This window comes from Pituophis catenifer, unplaced genomic scaffold (genome assembly GCF_029215685.1).
Source record: "Pituophis catenifer annectens isolate HBS135680 unplaced genomic scaffold, rPitCat1.0.hap2 SCAF_3, whole genome shotgun sequence".
NCBI lineage: Eukaryota > Metazoa > Chordata > Lepidosauria > Squamata > Colubridae > Pituophis > Pituophis catenifer.
Window position 1 is genome coordinate 45,725,827 of NW_027256883.1, and position 26,583 is coordinate 45,752,409.

At 36.4% G+C, this 26,583-nt stretch overlaps 1 protein-coding gene across 1 annotated transcript in view; it reads right to left on the reverse strand.

Moving 5' to 3' along the window:
* Positions 1–1,798: 1,798 nt before the first annotated feature.
* LOC139315849 (desmoglein-4-like) overlaps positions 1,799–26,583 on the reverse strand; it is a 31,737-nt gene continuing 6,952 nt past the window's right edge. The window contains exons 2-16 of the mRNA XM_070942330.1: positions 22,753–22,791; positions 21,559–21,687; positions 19,631–19,786; positions 18,930–19,077; positions 17,708–17,871; positions 15,946–16,080; positions 13,656–13,841; positions 12,420–12,691; positions 11,610–11,752; positions 10,708–10,929; positions 6,831–7,436; positions 5,805–5,956; positions 4,639–4,699; positions 3,136–3,344; positions 1,799–2,737 (exon numbers count right to left, since the gene is read on the reverse strand). Of these exons, the coding sequence (XP_070798431.1) occupies positions 1,799–2,737; positions 3,136–3,344; positions 4,639–4,699; positions 5,805–5,956; positions 6,831–7,436; positions 10,708–10,929; positions 11,610–11,752; positions 12,420–12,691; positions 13,656–13,841; positions 15,946–16,080; positions 17,708–17,871; positions 18,930–19,077; positions 19,631–19,786; positions 21,559–21,687; positions 22,753–22,791 (3,561 nt within the window). The remainder of the gene's footprint in view (positions 2,738–3,135; positions 3,345–4,638; positions 4,700–5,804; positions 5,957–6,830; positions 7,437–10,707; positions 10,930–11,609; positions 11,753–12,419; positions 12,692–13,655; positions 13,842–15,945; positions 16,081–17,707; positions 17,872–18,929; positions 19,078–19,630; positions 19,787–21,558; positions 21,688–22,752; positions 22,792–26,583) is intronic.

The following is a 26,583-nucleotide window of genomic DNA, read 5'->3' on the forward strand; positions in this document are numbered from 1 at the left end:
ACAAAGTATACATATGCACAATTTGAATATTTTGCAAGGTTTCAGGTTGCTTTGGGCAGATTTTAAAAAAGATATAAAGACAAATTAAAGCTACAATGTCATATTTTTGTCTGTAGAAAAAAAGAGCTGAAGGGGAAGCTTTCTGCAAAAGAAAAACCAACTCTGGATACTAGATCAAATTGCTAGATGTATTAGAAATTACTCTTGTATTTACATCTTATTTAGTATCTTTGGGTTGGTCAACATGCATATTAAATTGGGAAAATTAAACACCAAGAGCAGAGATAAAAATCCATATCCTTACTTTACTATAGAATTCTATACCAAAACTAACAGTGTACATCATGGGTGTCAAACTTGCGGTGTCACGTTGCCATCACGTGATGTTTTGTGATGTTTTTTCCCTTCACGGAACTGAGTGGGACACATATGGCCCGTGGGCCGCCAGTTTGACACCCCTGGTGTACATAAAAGGTAAAGGGGATAGCTTACTATAATCTGGTGGCAAAAAATCCCTGCATTTAATAACTGTATTTACATTGGAGTGCATTCTCTCTATTGGAGCTACTTTTAGTTTACATATGGTACATAACTAAATTGTGAAGGTCAGGTTCTAAAGAACTGTGTTACTTTTTCATGCCAAACATGGTAATGAGCTATTGCTCTGAAAGAGCAGGGTTTTGTTAGAATTAAATTGTTAAAAACTGATGGGAAGTCATCTGAAGTCTTTTATTTGAGAATGGAATCAACAATTTTTTAAAAAAAATTCACAATCCTATATCAATAGACAGAATGACTAGCAATAGTGTATTGTGATTTGCTATTGAAAAATGAAAGATCTAAATTTCTATCACTTTTCTGTCAATTCTAAGTCTAAAATAGCTTTTTGGATTCTGACTAATGAAGCCTATACTTTATTTTAATAGTTCAGCATTTGGGATTTAAACATGTAGAGATCTTGTGTCTTTATTTTGTTGGGAGAAGAATATTTTGGTATTCAAGTTTCTGTTTAAATCACATATAGCACTTTTATCTCTGTATAAAATCAGAGGAAGGTGGTTGTTGCTGTTGTTTTTTGCTATATGATTGAAATGGAAATTTAAATAAAGCACAAACGAGTATTTGTCCACTCACAAATATTTTCACAAAACATGATATGCTGCCTAAATCTGTTAACATCCTGTACATTTCTATTGTTACAGCAGAATGTTGTCATTCTTAAGGACTGTTATACTGATTGTAATTCACATGGTCTTGTTCAGAGACACAGCATTAATATATGCCATTTTTTTTCTGTTGACACTTTTTTTTGTCTTTTTGCATATGTTGACTAACTTCTTTAAGATGAAACTAAACTACTGAATTTATTGGATCATTATTTGGAACAGTTTCTATGCAACTGCTTCAAAATACAGCAAGGAATTCTAGAATTTAACAGTTCCTATAAATCACTTTGTGCACTGTTGCATTTCTTTACCATGGTGTTAATAAGTACAAAGAGGAATGATATGTTGGTCCAAATATTGCTCAACAGCAAATATATACAAAAGGCTCTGTTAGTAATTCCTCCATTATGTACACTATCATGTTTCCAAAGGCAATATATCAGAATTTTCTTATGTTGGCAGTGCCCTTATATTTTGTTTTATAACTAAATAATGTTAGGAGATTCTGTTTCAGACAAGAATCATTTTTCTGATTTTTGATTTGCTACCTATAAATAATAAAAACATTATTTAGCAGCAAATCTAAAAAATAAAAAGGGGGAGAGAAAACATGTAGTTGCAAGTGATCTTTACTAATTAGAATACTGTATAGTGCTGTATTTTGTTACCCTTCTTCGAGTTGAACCAGGAGAAGCTGCTCCAATTGTCTGACTAAGAAGATTATCAGAAGCCAACAATGAATTAGGACCACTACTTAGATTTACAGGGCCACCACTCGCTCCTGTTCCAGACAGAACTCTTTCGGTTACAACCACATTACGGGCACTTGCTATATCAGAAGGGAGGGTCATATTGCCATGTACACTAGCAGCAGGTCGAATCACTCTTTCGGTCACAACTACATTTGACCCTTCTGTCAGATTAGGAATGCTCAAAGAAGCTGGTAACCTTGAATTAGGAGCAATTACTCTTTCTGTGACCACAACATTTGACCCACCTGGTAGATCAGGAATATCTATCATGCCATGCAAATCAGTGACTGGGGCAGGAGCCAGCACTCTTTCTCTGACCACAACATTTGATCCACTCAGAGGATCAACATTAAGTGTAGGAGGTTTCATTGTTGAGCCTGAAGTATATGTTTCTGTTACAACTACGTTACCATGAAGCATAGGATCAGGCATTGGCCTTGGAGGTTGTACATTGGAAGTGGTGGTGTAAGTATTTTCTGTAACGACCGTGGTACCACCAACAGCAGTAGGTTGAGGCATAGATGAAGATGTGTTAACAACAATCGTGGTTCCAGGTGGTGGCAGATTTACCTCAATATCAGGATTGGGCAGAGGCATATTGAGATCTGGGAAGTGCTCAATCTCTCTTCCCAAGCAGATCTCCGCCAAGGTCTTAAATTTAGGACCCAGTGTATCCAAATAGGACTCGTCCAGATCATCCCCAATAAAACTGCAACAGCCAATGGAACCAACAGGAGTGCCTATGCCCTCATGATCATATATTAGGAGACAATCATTTGCAGGTCTGCCTTCATCTTCATCAGCATAGGCAAATGCTTTCTAAAAATAAATAAGCAAGACAGAATTAGCATTGTTTATCATTAAGAGGAGAAAGAATATCAAAATGTTCTTTAAAAAAGTAAGTACTAAAAGCAGGGTGATTAACTTGGATTTCAGTTATATCAGTTCTTTCAAACTGAATCCAAAGTGCTGTACAGTTGCATTTCATAACATGGATAATTTGCATTTTACTTCATACTGTGGAAAGACAGTCCAAATTTTGCACCAAAGAATATCGAATATTGCAAGTTATGAGCACTTTGCACCACTACCATTACTCGGCATAATATAGTTTAGGCTTGTGTTCATAAATCTGAACATAACGCTAAGCAAATAATCCTAATAATAACTTACTACCATTCTTTATAGTTTGCTAGGTACAGTATAAAATGGTTTACCTCAGAGAAGTAGCTGTCTAGGAAAGCCATATTCACACCACTTTCTCGGTATTCTTTTATTCCTCCATATGTTTCTTTCCGTCCTGTTGTCCCATAGCCCGTGGTTGTCCCATAACCAAGGCCATAGTCTTTTGTTGTTCCAAGTCCAGTTGTTTCTTCCATTCCTGAACTCATTATTCTTCCATCACCATATTTAGTTGTGTAGATATCTGATAATGATGATTATTTATTTATTTTATTCAAAACAAAACAAAACGAACAATACAGTCACCTGTCTTCAAGGCCTGGGAAAATAACTAGCTCTTCAGTAATTTATTGAACAACATATGGGTGGTAACCACCCCCAGCTTAAGGGTGCGGGAGATCATTCTAAAGGGCAGGAATTGAAACAGAGTAGGCACAATTCCTGGATTTTGCAAGATGATAATGTTTAATTGAGGGGACTTGCAGTACGCCACCCTGCTGGGCCCAATCACATGGGAAAAGATGATAGACATAGGCAGTTTCTCAGGGAGCCTAGCCTTATGCCTTGAAACACTAAAGGTGATAACCATCAGCTTGAATTGTACTCTGAAGTTTAGTAGTAACCAGTGCAACTTGCACATATAAAACTCCCTCATTGCCTCTGCTGTCACATTCTAGACTGGCTGTAGCTTCTGGACGGTCTTCAGTAACAACCCCAAAAGGCCTTGTTAACCACAGCTTCCACCTTTGAGAACTGAGAGTTCAAGAGGACTGCCTAATTGCATACATCTCAAATGGGTAATTACAACTCCATGGAGCATCAGAAGTGGAGAGTCAGCAATAGGAGCACAAATAGACATAGAAACTCAGCCTCGGTAGGATTGAGCCTAGGGCTGTTTTCCCCCATTCAGGCCTAAAGCCTCCAAACACTCCAAACACTGGCTCACTAACTCACTAACCAGGGTGTCAAGATATGCAACTGGATATCATCTGCATGCAGTATATATTAATGACATGTGACACCAGACTGGAAGATGATCTCATCCAGCATTTTCATGTGAACAGAAGGGGAAGTGTCAAGTTCTGTGGCACCAACATGTAAGGGGCCCGTAAGCAAGTTTTCTTCCTACCTGTCAATTACCAATTTAAATCAGCCACAGAAAATAGAGGCGAGCCATCATAAAACAGTGACTATGATGATAATAATTATAGTGTTGATGATGACGACACATAATAGATTCAAAGAACAGTAGTGATCAATTTGCTGATCAATTAATCGATGCAAAGCTGAATGTAAAACAATTGAGGCTTAATTTCTATTGATATGCTGTGAATATTACAGTCACTCCTATGTTCCTATGCAGATACTCTTTGTATAACAATTTTTGTAACTATTTTCATGGGCCCACAGAGATTCTATTTCCACAAATGATAAAAATTACATGTAGAATAATAAGGACAAATTGACTTCTCCACTTTCCTGCTATTTCTATCCCCATTAACTATCATAATTTACCAATTAAATGTTAGTTTATTTACCTGAAGAGTCTGCAAACTCCCCTTTACCAGCAGTTACTGGTGCACAGATATTTGACACATCCTGAAAAGAAAGCCGAAGCTGTTATTAAAATATACTTTTTAATAAGTAACATACATTTAAGATAGAGATTATTTTGCTGTGATTAGGGGAACTGTTAATGGAATGGAATGCAATAGTGCATTGGTAGAAACATGACCTTAGATTTGTGTGCAAGTATGCCTTAGTTTGGTTATAGAATCTATATTACTGTAGTTCCTTGCGACAGTACTGCCAATGGATCTATCTGGTTTGGTATCAGCACATAAGTGATCTTGGTTGATTTGGAAGCAATCAACGTTTGGACCTGATAACTACTGGGATGGGAGGCCATTGGGGCAAAACATCCTGGAATGAGGTGGCAGCAAACCACCACTGTGGAGTTGCCAACATCCCCCTCTCTGCATGGTTGTGTTCACACAGTCATGCTGGGGATATAAAAAATAAGAAAGATGATATTGACAGAGTTATGCAGAATATGTTACCTAAGGCAAAAGGGGCTACATACTTTTCAGGTCCAGAATGAGATAACATTCAGAAGAGGCTTAGTCAGATGCTTCCCTAATTCACTAGACTACAAGAAGGAAGCAGAATCAGACTTCCAAGATTCTGTTATTTATACTAATCTCAATAAAAGTAGTGTCAGCCTTCTTGTGCAGTTGATTTCCTGCTCTTGTCTTCCTAGCACAGTTGAACTTGAGGGCAACTTTTCCTTTGGCTGGAAGAGTAAGGTACCTTCTGAGGTCCATCACTAATAATCTCTTCTAGGCTTCTTTGTTGCTGATTCTACCTATTTATCTGTCCTTTCTGAGAGTATGTCAGTGATTAAGCAATGGGAAGCAAAGGCAGCCAGCACTTTTCTTTCCTAACAAGGTACAGATTGGCCTTCTAGGTCATGAAAAAATGGAGAACTACTGATGGATAGTGGCAAAGAGGTTCCCTAGTCTAAGAAGGGGTAAAGATTTTCTGTAGTCGACTACTAGCCCTTGGTCTTGGGGATTGGGGATCTTGCGGGAACTTGGCCTAATGCATCTCGAGGGAACCAGTTGGTTGATGCTGAAATAATATGTATCTGCAAGTAGACACGGGAATATGTACATGTCTTTGTGTGCTACAGTGAAGAACTAACCCGGTCTTCAGGCTGTGCTCCTTCAATTCCCCAGGAATGGATAGCTCCTTCTGTGCATTCAGGCACAGGTTCAAATCCAGCTCCCACTCCACCAGCAGATCTGGATCCCAGATAACCAAAACAATCACTCTGTGACATCAGAATTGGTACCACTGATAAACCAAAATGAAACAAAAAGTTATGTACTTTTCATCAGTTGACTAAATATTTGACCTGTATATAAATAGAGGCACACAATAACATGGGACCAGTCTATTTCTAGTCTACAATGTCTACCAAAGCCGTATAATCATTTCTGGAGATTCTTGCTCCAGGAACCTTTACAGGTTGAAGTGTGTTGAGTGGATGTTTGGGCACCTCAGTTAGCTGCCCCTCCCCTCCCCCCTTTGGAAACCTTTTTTCTGGACAGACACACCTGGCATCTACATTACTGATTTTTTGTGCTAGACATATACTTCTTAAATTTTAATCCCTTCAGTGCCATGTATAAATCATTTTATATCTATTATCTAGAGCTTTTAAGGTCCTTTTTATTGATAATTTTCATTATTTAATGTGGGTGTTTTTTGTAGTTTAAGAGACATTCTTGGGATTTTTTTTCTTTGAAAATCACATTCTTAAATAAATGAGCAAACATTTTTCAGGATAATAGTGAAGATTTTTGAAAACCAATAGTATCAACATGTGCATTTGCATTCAGCAGATGGTGCATCTCAAGATGGACATCATGAGCAGAACACCTTTTAACTGAGTTTTTTTCTTCTTTCATGGAGAAATTGAGATGAGGTTCACAGCAACATTCTAGTATTGTCAATGTACTTTACCAGTCAACCTCTAAGACAAAGTTTGAGGATGCAAACAGAATTGTTTTCGATCATTCTTCCCCAATTAATGGGAATCAAAAGGTGTATTTATAGAAACATTATCTATTGCAGCAAAAAGTTTTATAGAAGAAGTCAAAAATCTTATTACATAGGAAAGACTTTTTTTAAAAAAGGAATAATTCTATCCTTATAGAATACTTACACACAAATATTAATCCTCCGAGAATCATCAGACCAATGGCAGCAGCGCTAAGAGACGTATCTCCAGAATTTTGCCTTGCTCCTCCTAAGTCAATCACATGTCCACTACTGCCACCATGTGCATGTCCGCTACCAGTGCCACCTGTACCACCACCATCTCCACCACCATCAATACCACCTTCACCTGTTCCCCAGACATCTGTTCCTCCACCACCTGTTCCTCCACCACCTGTTCCTCCACCACCTGTTCCCCAGACATCTGTTCCTCCACCACCCGCTCCACCACCACCTGCTCCGCCACCACCTGCTCCGCCACCACCTGCACCTCCACCACCCGCTCCGCCACCACCCGCTCCTCCACCACCCGCTCCTCCACCACCCGCTCCTCCACCACCTGCTCCTCCACCAGCTCCACCACCACCAATAATTATAACTTTGACTCTCTTGGTAGCCATTTTGACACACATTCCATTTTGATCACAATGACAGGCTTGCAGAGGAATTACCAGTGGCCTTTGACAGCTTTTGCCACTGTTGTCAGTCACTCTGACTTGGACCTCATAAATTATGAATTCTATGTTGTTAGTGAACAGAGCTGCAGAAGTACCTGGAAGGAGAAATAAAGGAAAGGACTTTATTAAGAACTCTGCTTTGAAATCTCTATAATTAAAGTTCATTCTCCTAAATAATTATTTTGAATTTGACTATGAAATATCAATGAACAAAACTTCTTTAGCGGGATAGGCATAATATATCCTGTTTTCCCCAAAATAAGACATCCCCTGATAATAAGCCCAATTGGGCTTTTGAGCGCATGGCAGTGGTGGGTTGCCCCTGGTTTGCACCAGTTCTATAGAACTGGTAGTAAAACCGATGGGAGGCCCCACCCACCTACCCCGACGTCACCAAAACGCTTCTGCACGTGCAGAAGCTTCTGTGCGAGCGGCCCCGCTGCAAACCGGTAGTAAAGGTAAGTAGAACCCATCCCTGCACATGGCAATAAGACCAAGTGCTTATTTCAGGGTTCAGAAAAATATAAGACAGGGTCTTATTTTCAGGGAAACTTGGGTATATGTATGTGTATGTGTGTTTATGTATGTGTATGTGTGTATGTACAGGTAATCCTTGATTTATAACCAAAATTGAGACCAGAATTTCTGTTGTAAATCATTATGGTGGTAACGTGGGTCAGACTTAGTTTTATAGCAATTTACACAATCAATAAGTGAATCCAACTTCTTCAATGGGAATTTTTTGCCAGAAATTAGCAAAAAAGGTCACAAACCATAATTACGTAATTGCAGGAAACTGCAACTGGTTGTAAATACAAGCTGGTTGTTAAGTGCCTGAATTGCAATGATGTGACTGCAAGGGTGGTGCAACAATTAGAAATGTGAGTATGGATCATAAGCTACTTTGTCCAAAGCTGTCATAACTTTGAACCATTATTAAACCAAGAGCCATATATCGAGGATTTTCTGTGTATCAGTTTGTATCTGGGCTAATCACAATGATGGCCTTCAACTTTAGATGTTTTTCCCTTCCTCTTCTCCTCTTGTCAGTCCTGCAAGGTGGGTAAAGTCAGGAAGCAGGAATTGCTAGAAGTCTTGGAATGTACCTTAATGTGGTGCAGGTATTGTAACAGAATCTTAAAACTCATTCAAAGCCCCGCTCTACTTAAACTTATGTATAATAAAATCGAGGCAGAGTTGACTTGAATTTCTTTCTTATGCTTTCCATTTTACTGAAATTAATATATCTTTTCTGAATTGAACCTGACATATTGTCACCTAACCCTCTACTCATACTCTTCTAAACTTGAAGATCTCTAGGAGCTGCTGGGACGAAAGTGAACATGTATATTTTCCGCCAAATTCTAAAATAATTTTCTGAAATTAAACATTTTGGAACCCTACAGCTTGGGCTGAGAAGTCTTCAGAAAATAAAATTCAGCAAACAGCTACACAGGCATAAATGAACATACACAGGCACAGGCATCTCCTGCAGCTATGTTGCTGTATCAGAAATACTTTTCAATTGAAAGAAGTTATTTTGGATGGGGAAGAAAAGAAAATACTCAGCATTGCACTCATTGAATTAGTCAAAGATAATGGAGACTTCCTAGCAATTATTTTATAATTTGTTTAATTATTTTGAATTAGAAAGGGGCATTTACATTGACTATGAATTACACTATGTGAAACCACTGCATACAGCCTTCTCCAAAGCAAGACCTCAATTTTTTTATTTGCAATGGACAGAAGGAATAATCTTGAGGAACAGGAGGCTAAGAAGACAATGGTCAGATAAAAGAAGTCCGGGTCAGAACTGTAATCTAAGCAAGCATCTTAGACAAGACCATCTTTTGTGAAGATAAAGGGAGGGCAAGGGGAAGCACATTCTGACTTGCAAGATTCCGTTATCATAACCCTATAATGAAAGTAGTAATGGATTGCATTACTTTTGTTTCCTACACTGTTTTAGCACTATGAAGCAGTATATAAACCCAAGTGCCAGTGGTGAAATGTAAAATTTGTTACTACCGGTTCTGTGGGCGTGGCTTGGGGGGGTTTAATGTGACTGGCTGGGTGTGGCCAACTTTTTTTTTTCTTTTAAAAAGCATTTTTTCTACAACCTCTTTGGCCGATACCAGCTGAGTTTCCTGATTGTCAGAGGCTTTTAAAAGATTTTTTTCTGCTGAAGGCTTTGACAATCCCAGCTAAGTCGCAGGATCATCATGCTTTTTTTTTTTTACTTTTAAAAGCATTTTTTCTTCGGCTGAAGAAAAAACGCTTTTAAAAGTAAAAAAAAAGCCTCTGATGATCGCGTGGCTTAGCTGGGCATGGGGGGGAGCAGGGATTTTTGCTACCGGTTCTCCGAACCACCTGCCGCCATCGCTACCGGATTGCGTGATCCGGTCCGAACCGGGAGCATTTCACCCCTGCTTAGTGCTATTGCTATTTGATAAAAAATATTTTGTTTGTCTTCCTCCTCATTTTCATACTGCTGACCCTGTTTCCTCCTTCTCTAAAAATAACTAGGAAAAATTGATGCCACTGCCCAGTAGTGCTGAGATTTGTATTTGGCTGACGGATTAACCAGGGGTGAAATGCTCCCGGATCAGACTGGATTGTCCGGTCCGGTAGCGATCCTGGCCGTTAGTTCAGTGATCTGATAGTGATGGCGGAGCAAAGCTCCACCCACCCGCACAGGTGTCATTACTTTCTGGTTTTAACCAGGAAGTAATGAGTTTTTTAATTTCTGCACATGCACGTGTGGCACGTGCACTTACGAAATGGTAAGGAAGGTAAGTAGATTTCAGCCCTGGGATTAACCCGTGAAATTCAAATAGATCAATAATTCAAAGCAATAAACTATATCAATTAAAATATTCCTAGAGCTATTTCATTACTTTGGTTTTCCTTGTATGATCCTATTTATTAGCTTATTGCCTACAATGAGTGGAGAAAATATAGTTTAACAAAAGATTCAGAAAGAAGAAAGGGTGGGGGGAGTGTAGCCCAAGCCACCACCAATATTCTTGTTTGCAACCATGGGTTGCACCAGTGGTCGGTTGCCCCCGGTTCGCACTGGTTCTATAGAACCGGTAGTAAAACCAGCAGGAGGCCCCGCCCACTGACCCTGACGTCACCAAATCGCTTCTGCGCATGCGCAGAAGAACGTGCGTGCGGCCCCACTGCGAACCGGTAGTAAAGGTAAGTAGAACCCACCCCTGGGTTGCACATATAGTATTCCACATGTGAGAAGAATGTTAGACATGCCCCAGCAAGAACAGATATAAAGGGAGGGTTGAGTGAGGAAGAAGAGCTTAATTATTAAGATGGAAAAACTCTGAACACGTAATTTCATTCACTCACCATTTACTATTTTGATATCCCACCAGCTGTCTTGAGGCTGAGCAATAATGCTAAATGTAAAGGGTGGCCCATATGGAGAATCATCTGGATCTTTAGCTGTGATCACCACATTTGGATTGTCCATACATACTCTTCTGATCTCCTCAGTCAGAATAGGACAGTTATCATTGACATCTTGAATAGTAAGCATGATAGTGCCAGTGGCTGTCGTGTAAGGGCTGTCTGCAATAAATAATACCCATGAAGGAAAATAAAATCAAATAAATGTCAGCACACAACAATGTATGTTGCACAAGTGCAATAAACTGAGTGCATAAATAGGATCCAAGGATCATCTGGAAAAGTTAATTTGAGCAGATAAGGAAATGATGGGATGAAAAGGGGCAGTTTTTAATAGCTGAATGGCATGTATAATTTTAAATGCAACTTCGAAAATGAAGGCTAATTGAAAAGATTCTCAATTCAATTATAACATCTAAAAAGCATATAGTATCCAGAGTTCGTCAGATCTCTAAATATATAGCAAAGACAAGAAGTGTGGGCAGAAATGGTAGTTCTCAGTACTGTACAAAATTTGATTTGCATCCCTGTGCAGCTGAACAGTAAATTGTTAGCAATGCAATTTCACAGCTGGCTGGGGAATTCTGGGAGTTGAAGTCTGCACATCTTAAAGTTGCCATGTTTGATAAACATTGCTATAATGATTTAAAACAATCAGCAAAATCTTTGTTCCAGATGTTTAGGGAAGTATTTACTTTCTTTCATTTAAAAATTACATAGAGCCCTTTCTCACTTGGTCAAAACAGCTAGGGTTATAATTATTTAGAATAATAATCCCATATTTCTAACTGTGTATTGCTTATGAGCAATAATGAGTATTAAAACTAAATCCATGTTCTTACCTCTGGTAATAGCAAGCACCTCTGCTGTGTATACCCCATTGACTACATAAATTGATTCTCGATCAATAGTTTTCTTAAAAGTGATGATAGCAGTTTGAGGATTGATTTGAAACCAGGCAGCAGGATCACGGCCTATCTCATATCTGTGTTTTGGACAATGGAAATGCTTAGAATGAATTATAAATGTTAAAAGACTGGCAGACACTAAACTTTTGCTAAAGCACACTGTTCACTTTGATTGACTCATTACATGAAAAAAAGAATTCTGACAGTTGCAGTTGTAATAATTTCTGAGGGTGCTAGCCAATTTTTTTTAAAAAATAACACAGGAATAAAATGTATTTCTTATTTTCCCCCTGTCAAAAGTACCAGTTAATAATCACATTGAAGCATTTCACACTGCACTATTGTAAGCAATTTTCAGAAATGCAGAATATTTTAATGTATGTTTTTTGTCAGAAGGTCTCAAGTTGTCCGCAACCCTTGTAAAGGCTGAATATCAATTCTGGATTTACAGGCTGAATTTTGCCATGAGACATTGAGTGCCACACTAGTCAGGCACAATTTAGCTTAGAATCTTGAGTCAAACATAATATTTGAGGTTGATTTTTGTTGAATATCCCATTTTGGGAATTTGAGAAATAGAAGTTCTAAATATATACAGTATATTTAAACCAAAACCATATGAAATTTTAATTCATTGAGGGAAGACAAAACTGAAGTAGAGAATTGGTAATTGGTAAGTGGTTGGTTATCCCTTCCAATTTTATCTAGCTGAATACATAAGTTTCTGGTCAAAGGCTATCTTACCGAATATTTTTGGCAATTTTCCCAGTATCCTGATCAATGGCTTGGAATGTCCCAACGGTGTAAGTGAGTATAGTTTGGCTTGTTAAGCTCTCAGATGCAGTGACGGTCAGTGTAGATGGATTAAATGCTGGTCCTTCAATTACATTAGTTATCTGTACCACAATTGGGGTTCCCATAGGTTGATAAAGAGAAGCCACAGAAGAGTGGAAAGGGGCAACATTTCGCACACCAATATTAATGTTTATGGTTGAAAATTGTTCATAATCAATTTCCTAAAATAAAGAAATGGCATACATGAATTTTACATTTGAATTATGTGTGTTTGTGTGTGCGTATATGTGAATGCATCAAGAAATTCACTTGTCTCTTAATAGTATATCCAGACATATAGAACATTGTGTAGAATGACAGATCATCCCAGAATAGGAAGAAATCATTTCTGAAATAGAGCCAGCTGTTCAAAAACTTCTAAATACAAATAAAGTCAGATTGGATATTCTGCTAAATGTTAAAAAGATCAATGCTAATGAAATCAAATACCACCAAGAAAAAAAATGAACTCCATTAGGAATATGAAGCTACTATTATTTTAAGATGGATAAGTTAAATTAGTGATAATTATATATGTTACTTTATTTACTGTATTTCCTCAATCTGAACAGAATTGCCTTAAGCCATTTAAAAAAAAAACAAATCAACATGGGTTTAGGACAGTAGTAGCTTAAATGATGTGATGTATGTATATTTACAGAATTTAATATGTAAATAAAGTCAGATTCTGATTACAGCAGAGAACTTGATCATTTTTAACATCTCCCTCTTACATTGTGGTGCTTAGTTGCCAACTTCCAAACAGCTAATTGTTGAGCTGGTTGCAGTGACCCAACTCCCTGCTGCTAGGCTTCTCTTCATCTCCTCCCCCACCCCCACAAATTGACTGCATCCAAGGCAGACCTCCATTACCCCTGCCTTGCCCTGCCTTTGATAAATCACTACTTGAATCACATAAAGATAATCTAACAACAAATTTAGCTGGTTTTGATTCAACATAGTTTGGGAAAGACTGCAGAAGTAAACTAGATAATTTTCCATTTAAAAACAAAATAATCTTTATCCAGATATTCTTCTGGGCACTACTATTATAAACAAAATGCCTGGGGAGATGTTTGATTATCATATACTCAGAATCAAAATGTAAGTTTCAAAAATAATAAAGTAAAAATTTGAAATCCATACCTTTACAACACTCAGGATACCTTCATTAGTCGTTCTGTCTATTGTGATCTCAAAATTGTGGTTTTCATTTCCAGAAATAAAGAAAAATTCTGCAAACCAGTTATCTGTATATTCTTGATCTGCATCAAATACCTGTATCCTCAGCAGTTCCTGACTCAGTGAATTTTCTAGAATTGATACTGAAAACTAGAAGAGAAAGAACATCATAGCTGGCAATGAAGACACCTATTAGATTCCCATCAGTTTGAAAGAAATTTGGCATATTACTGTCACTGTGATTTCAAATGCTACAAATAGTAAGTATCCACTTCTATTATATTATAAATTATTATATTAAAGGCAGTTGTACCTCATGCTTTTTTATTGGATAATACACAAAAATTGTGGATAAACATGGGAAAAGTGTTTTTAGTCTGGAGAAGTGAAGACTTTTAAAACATTTTTTAATCTTGAGGACAGCTTGAACCTATTCAAGCATACATTTAAACATATGAGCTTAATGCTGGGTCAGGCTACAGAGCCTCACCTTGCCACTGCAAAATTTACATATAACACTGCCTACATTGGATGGAATGAGTCTCCAAGAGCATACAACTTCATACGTGAAGGGTTACTCACTGTAGAAGTCTATACTGTAGACTCAAAACAGGGTTGTTAGCATGACCTCATTCGTGGCATGTGTATTCCAGAGAATAGAGTGAATAAATGCAATGAATTCAAAGATCATCCTTAGTTTACTATAATGCTTCTACTTGCTCACTTTTCTATTTCCATCATGCTATCTGGTAGAGCACAGCAATTTCCTCTCTTCAATTTTCTCTTTGCTTTTATTGGGCAGTAGCTGTATTATCACTCATGATGACAACACAACTTCCCAAGCTACATTGTAATTCCTATCTGGTTTGTACAAGGAGCAAATGAATTGCTAAAACTCTCTATGGACTATACCACTTCAATATTGGAGAAATAAACAGCGTTTTTGGATTCAGTTTTTAAGAGTAATATGTCATTATGAATAAGCAACTGCAATGTCAGGAAGAGGAATCTAGCCTTCAGTAGTAAGTTTTATGTTATCTGCGTAATTTATTTTAGTGAAACAGTTCATTCATTACATGGTGAGGTGGAAATAGCATTGCTGGCCTAGGTATATTCATGATTTTGTTACTTGTCCTATGTATTTTTTCATCTGAAGATCATTTCACACATGGTTACACAGCAATGAACATAGATTTTCACTGAGTATTGATTCACCAATGAGATGTAGTCATTCCCATCTATTTTAGAGGTCAGATAATATTTTATATAATTTATGATTCTTTAAAAAATTATTGTCATGCCATTAACACTGATTTATGTTTTTTTTTTTTTTAAAACCAACTCTATCATCTTTAATGGATGAAAAAGTTCTAAAATTTTAAGCCACAGACTTTGGTCTAAGAAGTTGTCGGTTTATCTGGTTTGATTCTGAAACCTTAGCCAATACTGCATTATTACATTTTTTGGCTTTAGGAAAATTTTAAGATCTTGAATCAAGATCTCAAATTATTCTCTTTCCTTTGGAAAGGAAAGAGTAACTATGTGGACCAAATATATATCCGTTCCTTCCTGGACTTCCAAAGGCATGAAAATCCATTCCTTATTTCTGATCTTATTTCTGATCCCTAGAGGTTATTAGAGAATGCAGAAATACTTTCCATCTTGATGTTTACATATAATTCAATCACAACATCTCCTTCTATTGCTTAGGGAAGGAGCTAGGATGACATAATGGTCCTGAAAGTGATTAGGAAGTAATGAAGTGATTAGGAAGTGTTGTCATAACTTTGCCCCCAGTGGTAGCTGGGGGAGAGACTGAAAACAGGATATTGGCATTTCGCCTGGCTGGCCTTGACTGATGGGACTGGCTGTTTCGCCTGGCCGGCCTTGACTGATGGGGGTGTTAAAATGGATTTTAATTGATTTTAGGGATTTAATGTGTAACTTTTAACCCAGAGTTTTTGTTTTATTTTTCTGTTTTATTGTTGTGAGCCGCCCTGAGTCCTCTCGGAGAAAGGGCGGCATATAAGTCTAAACAAACAAACAAACAAATAAATATTGCACAAGAAAGATATGGGGGACCTGGCTTTGGGATCCAATGAATCTAAAACTACTCCTTTTCTGGAAGTGGATCTATTGATTTCCACTAATTGTCCACTGCAGTGAGTGAATATGAAAGAACAATGGTAAAATCGAGAATTTTCAGACTGAAATGAAAATAATGATGGATCATATTAGCTATCAGTAAACTTACCGAGCTTTGTGAAAGAGTAGGAAAATTATCATTCACATCCTGAACTTTAACCTGACACAAACATTCTGATGATATTCCATCCGGCCCTCCATTTCTGTCTGAGGCTTTGACAACCAGAGTATATTGACTTTGTTCCTAAAGAAAATATGGAGGAGAAGAACAGACGAGGGAACAATGTGACAAATGTTTTAAAAATCACATAAATAATAAAGAACATTGGTCTGATCCAGAGCTTTTTAATTTTATACAATATGGATTTTACTTTATATTTTGGAATATGTATATTCCATTTATATTGTACACATATATCTTCTTTGGTCTTTCATTGAAATACTTGTTTGGCTTAAACGCAGTGCACTAATAAAATTTATTACTAAATTAGGAAGCCCTGGATTACCATGTTGGAAATAATCAGAATCTCCCCCACTTTGCTTGCTTACTCAATTTATATGATTGGCCATCTCACATGATGCTGGGTGGCTCACACAATTAAGTAAAAAGAAATAACTAAAATAAAAAAATATTAAAACAAATTAAAACCATAAACCATAATATATGGGAGAATGCAATGCATACAATTACTAGTGGAATAATAAAGGCCCAGTGCCCTCATCAGATTCCCCAGGCATAATGATAAAATCTGTTTTAAAGGCCTTTTGAGAGGCCAGCAGGCTGGTGTAATTTCAAGGGAATGATTTGCTAAAGGATGGGTGCTGTGACAGAAAAGAGCCAGCTCCAGGGTCCTGTCAGATGATATTCCTTAGTACACAGGACCCATATCATGTTGCTCCTGCAAGATCTGATGGGATGGAAGGAGAGGTGGCCTCTTAAATAACCTGGCCTATACTATGTAGAGGTTTAAAGTTTAAAACTTTGAATTAAATTCAGAAACAAATCGGCAACCAATATAGCTAGTGGAGCAATGGTGTAACAAACACTGATCGAGGAGCCCATATAATTGTCCACACTGCTGCATTTTACACCAGCTGTAGCTTCTGGATTGTTCCCCATCCAAACGCCCACTGTCTCCTGACACCAGGACAGGAAATCAACAGTATTACTTAGTTTGCTGGACCTGAACATGCCTATTGATGATATCTCACCACGTAGCTATGGATGACTTTGCTCAGAGGCTTCATGTACATGTTAAACAGGAGTGGAAAGAGTACCAAGTCCCAGGGGAATCCAGAGAGTGGAGGCCAAGGGCCGGATCTCTTTCAACACTAACTAAAACTAGCTGGATCAATACAATACAGTGCCACCCACTCCCAACCCCTGGAGTTGGTCCAGAAAGATATCCTGGTCAGTGGTCCTGAAGTTCATTGAAAAATTGAGAAATTTCTGTCTTTTTCTTAGTCATTTTCATGACATGCACTTTGCTTGCGGCTTTTATTGAATTTCCAGAAATCTCACTTATTTTCAACATAAGTATTTGTTTATTTTGAATGAATATTTACTGTATTGATTTTATGAATGATTTTAATTTTTAACATATTTTGAAAGCATTCACTTAAGTTTTTTTTTGAAAATATTCATTTATTTAACAAATCTACATAGCTGCCTTGCCATCAGAAGAAACTCTAGATAGTGAATAGAACAAAAATGCAGAACACTAAAGAAAACAATAAATAATATTGAGGTCCCAATGAAACATATCCATCCACCCACCACCCCATGCCATTTCCATCAACATCCCGGCCACAGAATGTTCTGTTTTCCCAACAATATTTTTCTGTAAAAGGCTTTTCTGTTTTGTTTTTACCTCTCTATCAAGAGCTTTTGCAATGTGAAGTTCTCCATTCTCTGTGTTCAAGATAAACAATAATGGGCCTGCAGGACTCTGGCTTTCAATCTTGTAGGCAATTTTGGAATTTAAATTATTTGGCTCATCAGCATCTGTAGCAGTTATTTTCATTACAAATGTATCTGGAAGGGAGGAAAAGACAAAAGGGGGCAAAAGCTTCAGATATTTTTGACATAATCTCAATTTCTTGGTGGCAGATGTCATAGAAGGTGAGGCCCTCTTAGGCCCTAGATGTTTTTGGTGGACAGCTAGAACGCTGACTATACAGCTAGTCCTCAATTTACAACAGTTCATTTAGTGACTGTTTGAAGTTACAGTGTCACTGAAAAAAGTGACTTATGACAATTTTTCACCCTTATGACTATTGCAGTAACCTCATGGTCACATGACCAAAATTTGGAAGCTTGGCAACTGATTCATATTTATGACAGTTTCAGTGTTCCCATATTATGTGAACACTTTTGCGACCTTTTGGCAAGTCAATGTGGAAGCCAGATTCACTTATCAACTGGGTTATTAACTTAACAACTGTGGCAAGAAAAGTTGTAAAATGAGGCAAAACTCACTTAACAAATGTCTCGCTTAGCAACATAAATTTTGGGCTCAATTATGGTCATAAGTCAAGGACTACTTGTATACTCCACTGTAGATTAATCAACGAGTTGAAAAATATATCAAATGTGATCAAGAATAAGCCAGGGAACCATAAACAGGTTATACAACTCATGTACTCATCACAGTGGAAAAATGTGACTTACTGTTACAAATTCAACTATTATTTATTCACTGACCAAGATAGCATATCTTGAAATTGTGCTTCATTATTTATTTATCATCAAGCGAATGATAAATTCTTTTTTAGCTGAAAAAAGAAAAACTCAATTTTTCAGTTTTCAAAGTGAAACTTTTATGAGTAGTGACACAAATGCCAATGTGTTCAATATGGGAGAATTAAACCCCAAACTTAATTTTTCTAGTGACAAAAATGGGAGCCAGGGCACTATCCTGTGCTTCTTCCCAAATGCTATTAAATTAATGCCTTACTTCCAAGAAAGATACTGCTGCATTCATATGCACATTTTCCAGAAATTAGAAATTATACAGCTGACAAAATGATACATGTAACCATACATATTGGCTACTATTCTGGGAGGGGTGCATTTATTTAGAAAATACTTACTCTCCATGCTGCTTTCTATTATTGACCCTGAGAACATGTGTTGTGTAAATATTGGTGGATTGTCATTTATATCCAGAACCCGAACACGAAGATTAAGAGATGTTTCTACTGATTTTCCAGTCATAACATTTATAGCGTGACAGTGAATCTAAATTAACACGTTAAAAAAAGATAAAAAGCTTTATTCAAAAGGTCTACAAAGTAATCAAAACACTTTCAAGAGTGAAAGAAGCTTCATCCCATATTGCAAGAATTAGGTCATCTTCGACCTAATTACAAAATGTTCTTTGACTTTTCTCATATTCCAGATGGCTAACGGTGATAAATATAACCATAGTAACTAATATAAGAGTAAAAGCAAGAGAATGAAAAATAAAAAAGATTTATACCAACTATCCAACAAAAGCACCCCAATTTTATATTAAAAACCAACAACATTCTAGAAAGATGTATAGCTCAAATTCTTATTCTAAAACTGAAAAATGAAATCCCATTAAAAAGGCCAACGTTTCCATGAAAAGGGAAATTTAGAAGTTGTTACCAGTTGCTGCAAAGACATATTTTTGGAGTCTTAACAAACATGCTTAAAATATCAAGTGGTCTCAGGAAATAACCTTTTATACAGAAGTGAGTAACCATTATTTAGATACTGTAATCATAAACCGTAACAGGTAAAGAACTGTTTTGCCAATATTCCTTACCACAAACATTGGAGTTTCTTCTCGATCTACTATTTTTGTTATATTAATTTCACCAGTCTTCTGGTTGATGACAAATACTCCCACGGGATGTTGATCAATTCCTACTCCACTTATTTTATATATAATTGGCTGCGTTTTTTCACAATCTGATCGGATCTGTTTTAGAAAACAAAACCAAAAATATTGCAGTCTTTAATTTGTTTTAACCTTAAATAATGTGATAAACTTCTAGTTCTGGTATGGCTCAGTAGAATTCTTAAGGCATCTGATAACTGACACCATTTTGAGAGGCCTGGATAGGTGCAGGTCATTAAAAGGTGGCTTTAATTTAAATAACTTCTTATTTGTTTGGTTGATCCAGGTTATCAAAAAATGAGTGTGGTCCTTAATAGAGCAAAGTAACAGCTTTCCCAAGAAGACTGGTTTTTACTCATCCTTCAGTTCTGTAGATCTAAGGAAAGATCACAAAGGAAAGACAGGAGCATAAGAATAAGGCCCTGCTTATGAAACTTCAAGCTGGAAGCCCAGTTCATTTCTCTCTTTTTTCTTGGTGATGAACATGTGCTGAAATCCTCCTTGATTAAGCCACAAAGAAACTAGAATAATTAGGCTGAGTGTATTGATTTTGTCTGGAATTCTTGTGTGTGATTATTGGGTCCACTTGTTTTTGCAATATGACCCTTTTCTCAACTCCTTTTTATAATTATGCATTTGTCTTCCTTAGTTCTATATAGAAATGAAAGCCTTCCCAATATGAAAAACTACATAGTTCCATATTTAGCCCCTTGTGTTTAGGATTGTAACAAATTTTGTTCTATATCCCTGGGATTTGGGCAGGAAAATCCAAAACATCTTTTCTGGTTTTTAGACTTGGGAGAGGCCCCAAGTATAAGCACTAAGAACTTTTCAGCTAATAGACTCAGTGGGATGTATGTGTTAAATAGTTTAGTGGCAATCTATTGTATTTATCTCTTATTGTGGAACTCTTGGAGAAAAAAATGTTTGTTAAAGTAGTTTTAAATGGTTGTTTCTCACTGATTTAGATATTTTTCAGATTTCAGTTTTTATGTGAAAACTTAGTAAATGAAAATCAGGGGAATGGTATTATTTAGCATCACTTAATTATTATAATGATACATATTCCAGTGCTGAGTCCAGCTAACATTACCAATTTGGTATTGGTAATAGTAGATACCATTTTTAAATGTTCTTTTTAAAAAAAAAACTTGATTTTTTTTTATGTAGGTGAAACAAATACTGTGCAATTTTTTCTACTACTGTAAAATCTAATAAAGAAGTTATGTGTCCAGCAAGATCTATGGCAGAATCTTTTTTTACATAATATTTTTATTTCTAAAAAAATTGCAGTCTATAAACAGTGCAATAAAATTCATTTTATACATGTAAGGATTGGAAAGGGAGACAAGAAAAACAATTCATAAAACCAGATATTAATAATTCCTTAATATTCCTCCCATACATTAATATATTTATCTGGCATAAAATAAGTATGGTGCTCCTACTAACATGGCATATTAAATGAGACCTAATATTTGACAAACCTGTAACTTTCATTTGACAGAATGCAAGTGAAAAATGTAGCTCAATTTTTAGCTAGGGCAATATGCAGAATCTTTATATACACATATTCCTAGTGCTCCAAAACAAAAATGATTGTGTATTTCATCTCGTCCCCCATTTTTGTGAGGAAAAGCACGGAAAGAGAAGATAGTAAAATTGGTAGAGAAAATAGCAAGCTTACCTATGGAAAATATTTGAGCTCTACATATAACTCCAGTGATGAGACAGAATAATTGCAGAATAAAAACCTATTGGTCTGGAAATTCCCTTAGCCAATATGTTGCTTTTGTTTGCTTACCTTTTTGCAACTATTTGAATTTTATCTATATAAAATGTTTGGAACTTACTCTTGCAATTGGGTTTCTTTTTGAATTATCTTCTCCTTCCCTACAGGCAGCAGCAAATTTAATCCATTCTCGTTTCTGCCTCCGATGGGATTTCCATCTCTCTATTCCTTTTTCATTCCATTCTTTTACCTTGAATAAAGAACACACCAATATTATTGGACTAACTAAATGACATCACAAGTATGTAATAATACATTTAAAATCAGTGGTGAAATCTGAACCGGTTTACTATTGGTTCACTGGCTGTGCATGCGCAGTGTGCACCACACACCAAATGTGAGGTGTGCACATGCAGTCCACACCAAAAGGAGGTATGCGGTAAGTAGAAGAGCGCGTGAGGGGGGTGGTGATCAGCTGTGATGCACAATCTTTTTCTTTACTTTTAAAAGCATTGCCTCTGATAATAGTGCTGCTCAGCTGTGATTGTCAGAGACTGTGTTTTACCTTTTAAAAGAAAAAAGGAAAAAAAAAGCCTCTGACAATCAGGCAACTCAGCTGGGATCATCAGAGTCTTTTAAAAGCATTTTTTAAACAACCTCTTCGGCCGAAGAGGTTGTAGAAAAAATGCTTTTAAAAGTAAACAAAAAGCCTCTGATGATCGCGTGACTTAGCTGGGCATGGGGGGGGGGGGCAGGGATTTTTGCTACCGGTTCTCCGAACCACCCGCTGCCATCGCTACCAGATTGGGTGATCCGGTCTGAAACGGGAGCATTTCACCCCTGTTTAAAATCCAAACTAGAATAGGCTAGCTGCACATTATCAGTTGCTTTTTGCTTGAACAAGAAGCTCTTCGTTACTCTTTTAACTTCACAGAATATTTCCCGATAACCAGACATTTTAAGTGGAATGGTGTAATCCTAGGAAGCTGTAAACTGGGAAAGAACTATCATCAGAATGGCTTCTCTGTTAATATGAGAATTTGAATCAGAGGGCCATGCTATCTCAAGACACAGAGCAGTGGGCCACTGAGAAGACTGGTGACTCCAGGCTAGGATCCTGAGGGAGGCAGAGGAGGAACATGTGTGAAAATAAGGTCATATACTTGGAATGCTTTCCCTGTGGCTATCAAAAGCTCAAGCAATAAGGAAGGCTGAGTCTTGCATATTGATTTACAATAAATAGTATTTTTATAGCAAGTCTCAATTAGATTTATATTGTACACATTACTAGAAAATGAATTGAAGTGATTGTTACCTCAACATGAAAAGAACCGATGCTGAAATCCAGAGACACCTGGAAAAGAAACAAAATAAGAACAAAATAAGCATAATGGTCTCATTAACTCTGACGTGTACATCTTTAAATAGCTGAAATATCTGGAGAAGAAGAAAAAAAGAATCATATTGCATAAGATCATAATGCAGAAAATGGTTCCATGTATTTCTCTTTTCTCACAACACAACTCTACTTTTTCTTTGAATTAGTGGTTCCTTCAGTTTAAATTAGCATATCTCTCACTTTCTTTTGTTGCCAAATGACCCACATTTAAGTTTACCTCCACTTACCCCTAACTGTTGGCAATGTTGGTAGAAGATGGTTCCATAACATTCAGAGCATCATGAGTATCCCACTTTTAGTTTCAACAAATATGACTTAAAAAACTTCAAATTGATAAAATGAAGCTTGATTTTATTTTAAAATGTAATATTTTAACCATCCTAAAACTCAAAAGCATCAGCAGCAGGCTAGTTTCTCTCTCTCTCTCATACACATACAAAAAACTTTACAAAACCTGGAATGCTGCCATTTTTGGTTTTAATTAAAGCTTTTAGTTTAGGCGCTTTTAAAGTTTCAGTAGAGCAGATATTCTCACCAGATAAGTAAACTTCAAGCAGAAATGATAACATACCTCAATAATTTTAGATAGAACACAAAGAAGTTATGCCTCTTATAAATAGATAGCTTCCATTACATGTATAATTCAAATGTCTGATAAAAATTCCTACCTTGTAGGATAAAGTCTAGCAATTTCAAGACAAAGAAGGGGAAAAGAAAGCAAGTGTACACATTCTGTAAAGTTTGGTAGGAATGTTGCTTCTTCACCAAATGATTGTTGACACAAGGTTTAGACATTTGCTTTAAAAATTGAAATCTATGATTCTTGGAATATTACATGGTCTTTATACTACTCTACTTTCAACAAATGTTGCTATCATGCCTTTGCAATAAATATTCAATTGTAATTTTGCTCCACATGTAAAGGAGAACATGGGCATTTTTCTGTGTCTTAAGGCTTCTGGAATGACAACCGCTCCCAAAATATGAGGACTTTCAAGATGATTCTTCCCATAACACCCAAAATCTGGGTGTGTCTATAGAAGCATAAGATATGTGTGAACTTCATTTCAGTTTAGGTGAAGACTGAACTCATTCTGATTCATGATGCGCTATTCCAATATTTCTGTCTGCTGGCTTGTTTTATATATTTTAATATTTGTATTACTAATTTGTTTTATTTTGTAGAAAATAAATATTATAGAAAATATATTTATAGGTTGAACATTGTCTGTAGATGGACAGCTTGTTAAATGATATAGAAATGTTTTAAAATGAAGTAAAAGACAAAGCAGTTTGGGTATGTATGTATGTATGGAGACTTCTCTAGAGCTACACCTTCCCCCTGGAAGTTTTTTTTTTTAATTTTTTTTTTGATTTATATGCCGCCCTTCTCCGGAGACTCAGGGCGGCTTACAGTGTGGTCAGCAATAGCCTTCATCCTTTTTGTATATTTATACAAAGTCAGCTTATTGCCCCCACAACTGGGTCCTCAAATTGCATTATATAATTATATGTAATATAATTGTATTATATATAATACAAAATACGACAATTTACAACACAACAATAAGATTGTTGTTTGGGCTCATCAAGTTCATATAGTGAAGCTTATTGACGGTCTTATCACAGAGCCTGATGCTAAGAGGGAATGGTTGGGGGACCTGTCTCCGTGTTGGGAAGCATTAGAACCTGGATCTCTGTATTCTTAATTTAGCACTTTTAACCACTAAACTATACCGGCTCCCCAAGGGGCCATGAGGGACTTAAATAAAGAAAAAGAAAAACAAATTGCACATGAGAAGAAAGCAAAATTATTTTCTATCAGTTACATAATATTTATTTTGGCATAATGACAACATAGTTATTTCAGCATTGATGTGAACCGAGAGGCTACAGTATATGAAATGATTTTAACTCTTTTAAATCTTAAATTTATACACTATTCAAAGTGTGCTTGAACTGCAGGAGCAAACAAAACTTGTATTCATGCATCTGGTTATGCTTATGGTTTTGTTTTAACAAAGAATTGAAATATTTTGTCCAATTCAATTAAATTGGCAGCTATGAAGCAATGTTATTTAAACAGCAGGAAGAAAAAAAGGTATATTACAATTTTTTTTTTACGTTATGCTGTAGTTTCTCCTATAATAAATTTTAGATTGTATGTTTTCCAGGAGAGGAACCTGTGTTGCATCTTGAACCTGTTATATCAAAAGCCATGTACTTGATAGCCGCAGAACAGTTTAACTCTTTTGTGAATGTGATGATCATAAAATGAACAATTGCCAAAAGAATCTCCCAAACTTTCTCAGTAACCATTTTTTCAAAAATATACATTAAAATTGAAAAAAATAGTAAATTTAAGTATTTAAGTTTAGATAGTTATAATTTTACTTGCTTTATGGAAAGATTTATTGACAATTGTCATGTAGAAAGAGTGGCCACATAATTTGGTTATTCTGGGGGGAATTCTAGAAAATTGATCCAGATGTAATGTAATCGAATCAGTTCTTACTACTGGGAAGCAAACCCTGCCAGAGAAAATAACCTTTTTTATCTAGAAATTAAGGAAAGACGTATGTCCCTGGTGTCCTGGAGTTGACAGTAAACCCAGTTCTAGCCATAAGTATCACCAATGGAAGAGAATATTTGTAGCTTAGGGTTGAACTGTGGGTTCTTGGTGCTCTCTGAATTTGGCTGAATTTTCTTGTAGACATTTCATTACCAAACTAGATAACATCATCAGTGTCAAAAGGTAAAGTCCATGCTAAAAGTCCCTTGATGTCGTTTGGTGATGAAATGTCTTCAAGAAGATTGACATTTTAACCAAACAGTCTTGAATACATCACATTCTTAAGGATACAAATCTTTAATTGTATAACAATGCTGTCCTCACAAACTTAGAGAAGTGCAAGGCGGTATTGACTATCACTTGCCCCAAAATATTTTAAAACAGGAGACTAAACTTCCTGAAACACATTTGACTATATATATTTTCAGTGTATTTTATATGAAGTGATGGCCTGAACAACTTTATTTGTTCAATGAGATAAGATTAAACTCTCCTTGCTATTTAAACCTTTCAGGTTATTTTGCAAAAATCATAATATTAATTATTTAGTTATTAGTCATTAACAGTCTTTTTTCAGCTAATAGCAAAGAAAAGATTATAAAGTGCCTCCCATGTTATCTGAAATGATGGAAAGGCCTGGTGGTTTGCAAGTGCTAAAGATAATAGTTTTCAAATACAGCAGCACTGAAGAAAGTTTTTCACACTCAGGCATGTTTTATGAGACAAGAAAGAACAAAGGAAGAGCTGTTCTTGTTCAGAAGGGTGTAGCTAAAGCTAAAGAAGCATTTGTTTTTCCAATGTGCTTATTATGGCTTTGCATCACCTCCCCATGATAAAGTTATTGATTGTAATTCCACAGCACTTTTTTATGTCCAATGATATGGATGGTTCCTAGAACTGCAAACTTAGATATGTGCATACTGAGTAGTTTTTTTTATTTCTTTACAGATTGAAAAAGATCTTGCTACTCAAGAGTTCCGAACCAGTTTGAAACCACTTTTGGCAACTGAGTTCCTAGGAGATCAGCAGTATTAGAGAGCTGAGATTACTAATTCCTGGTTCAACTGCTGTGTAATTAAAATTACTGCTGACATAAGGATTTTTTTTTTAATGGTCTGCCTTCCTTTGTGTAGTGGAAGGAACTATTTATTGCCTTACTCATTTTCCCACCTTTT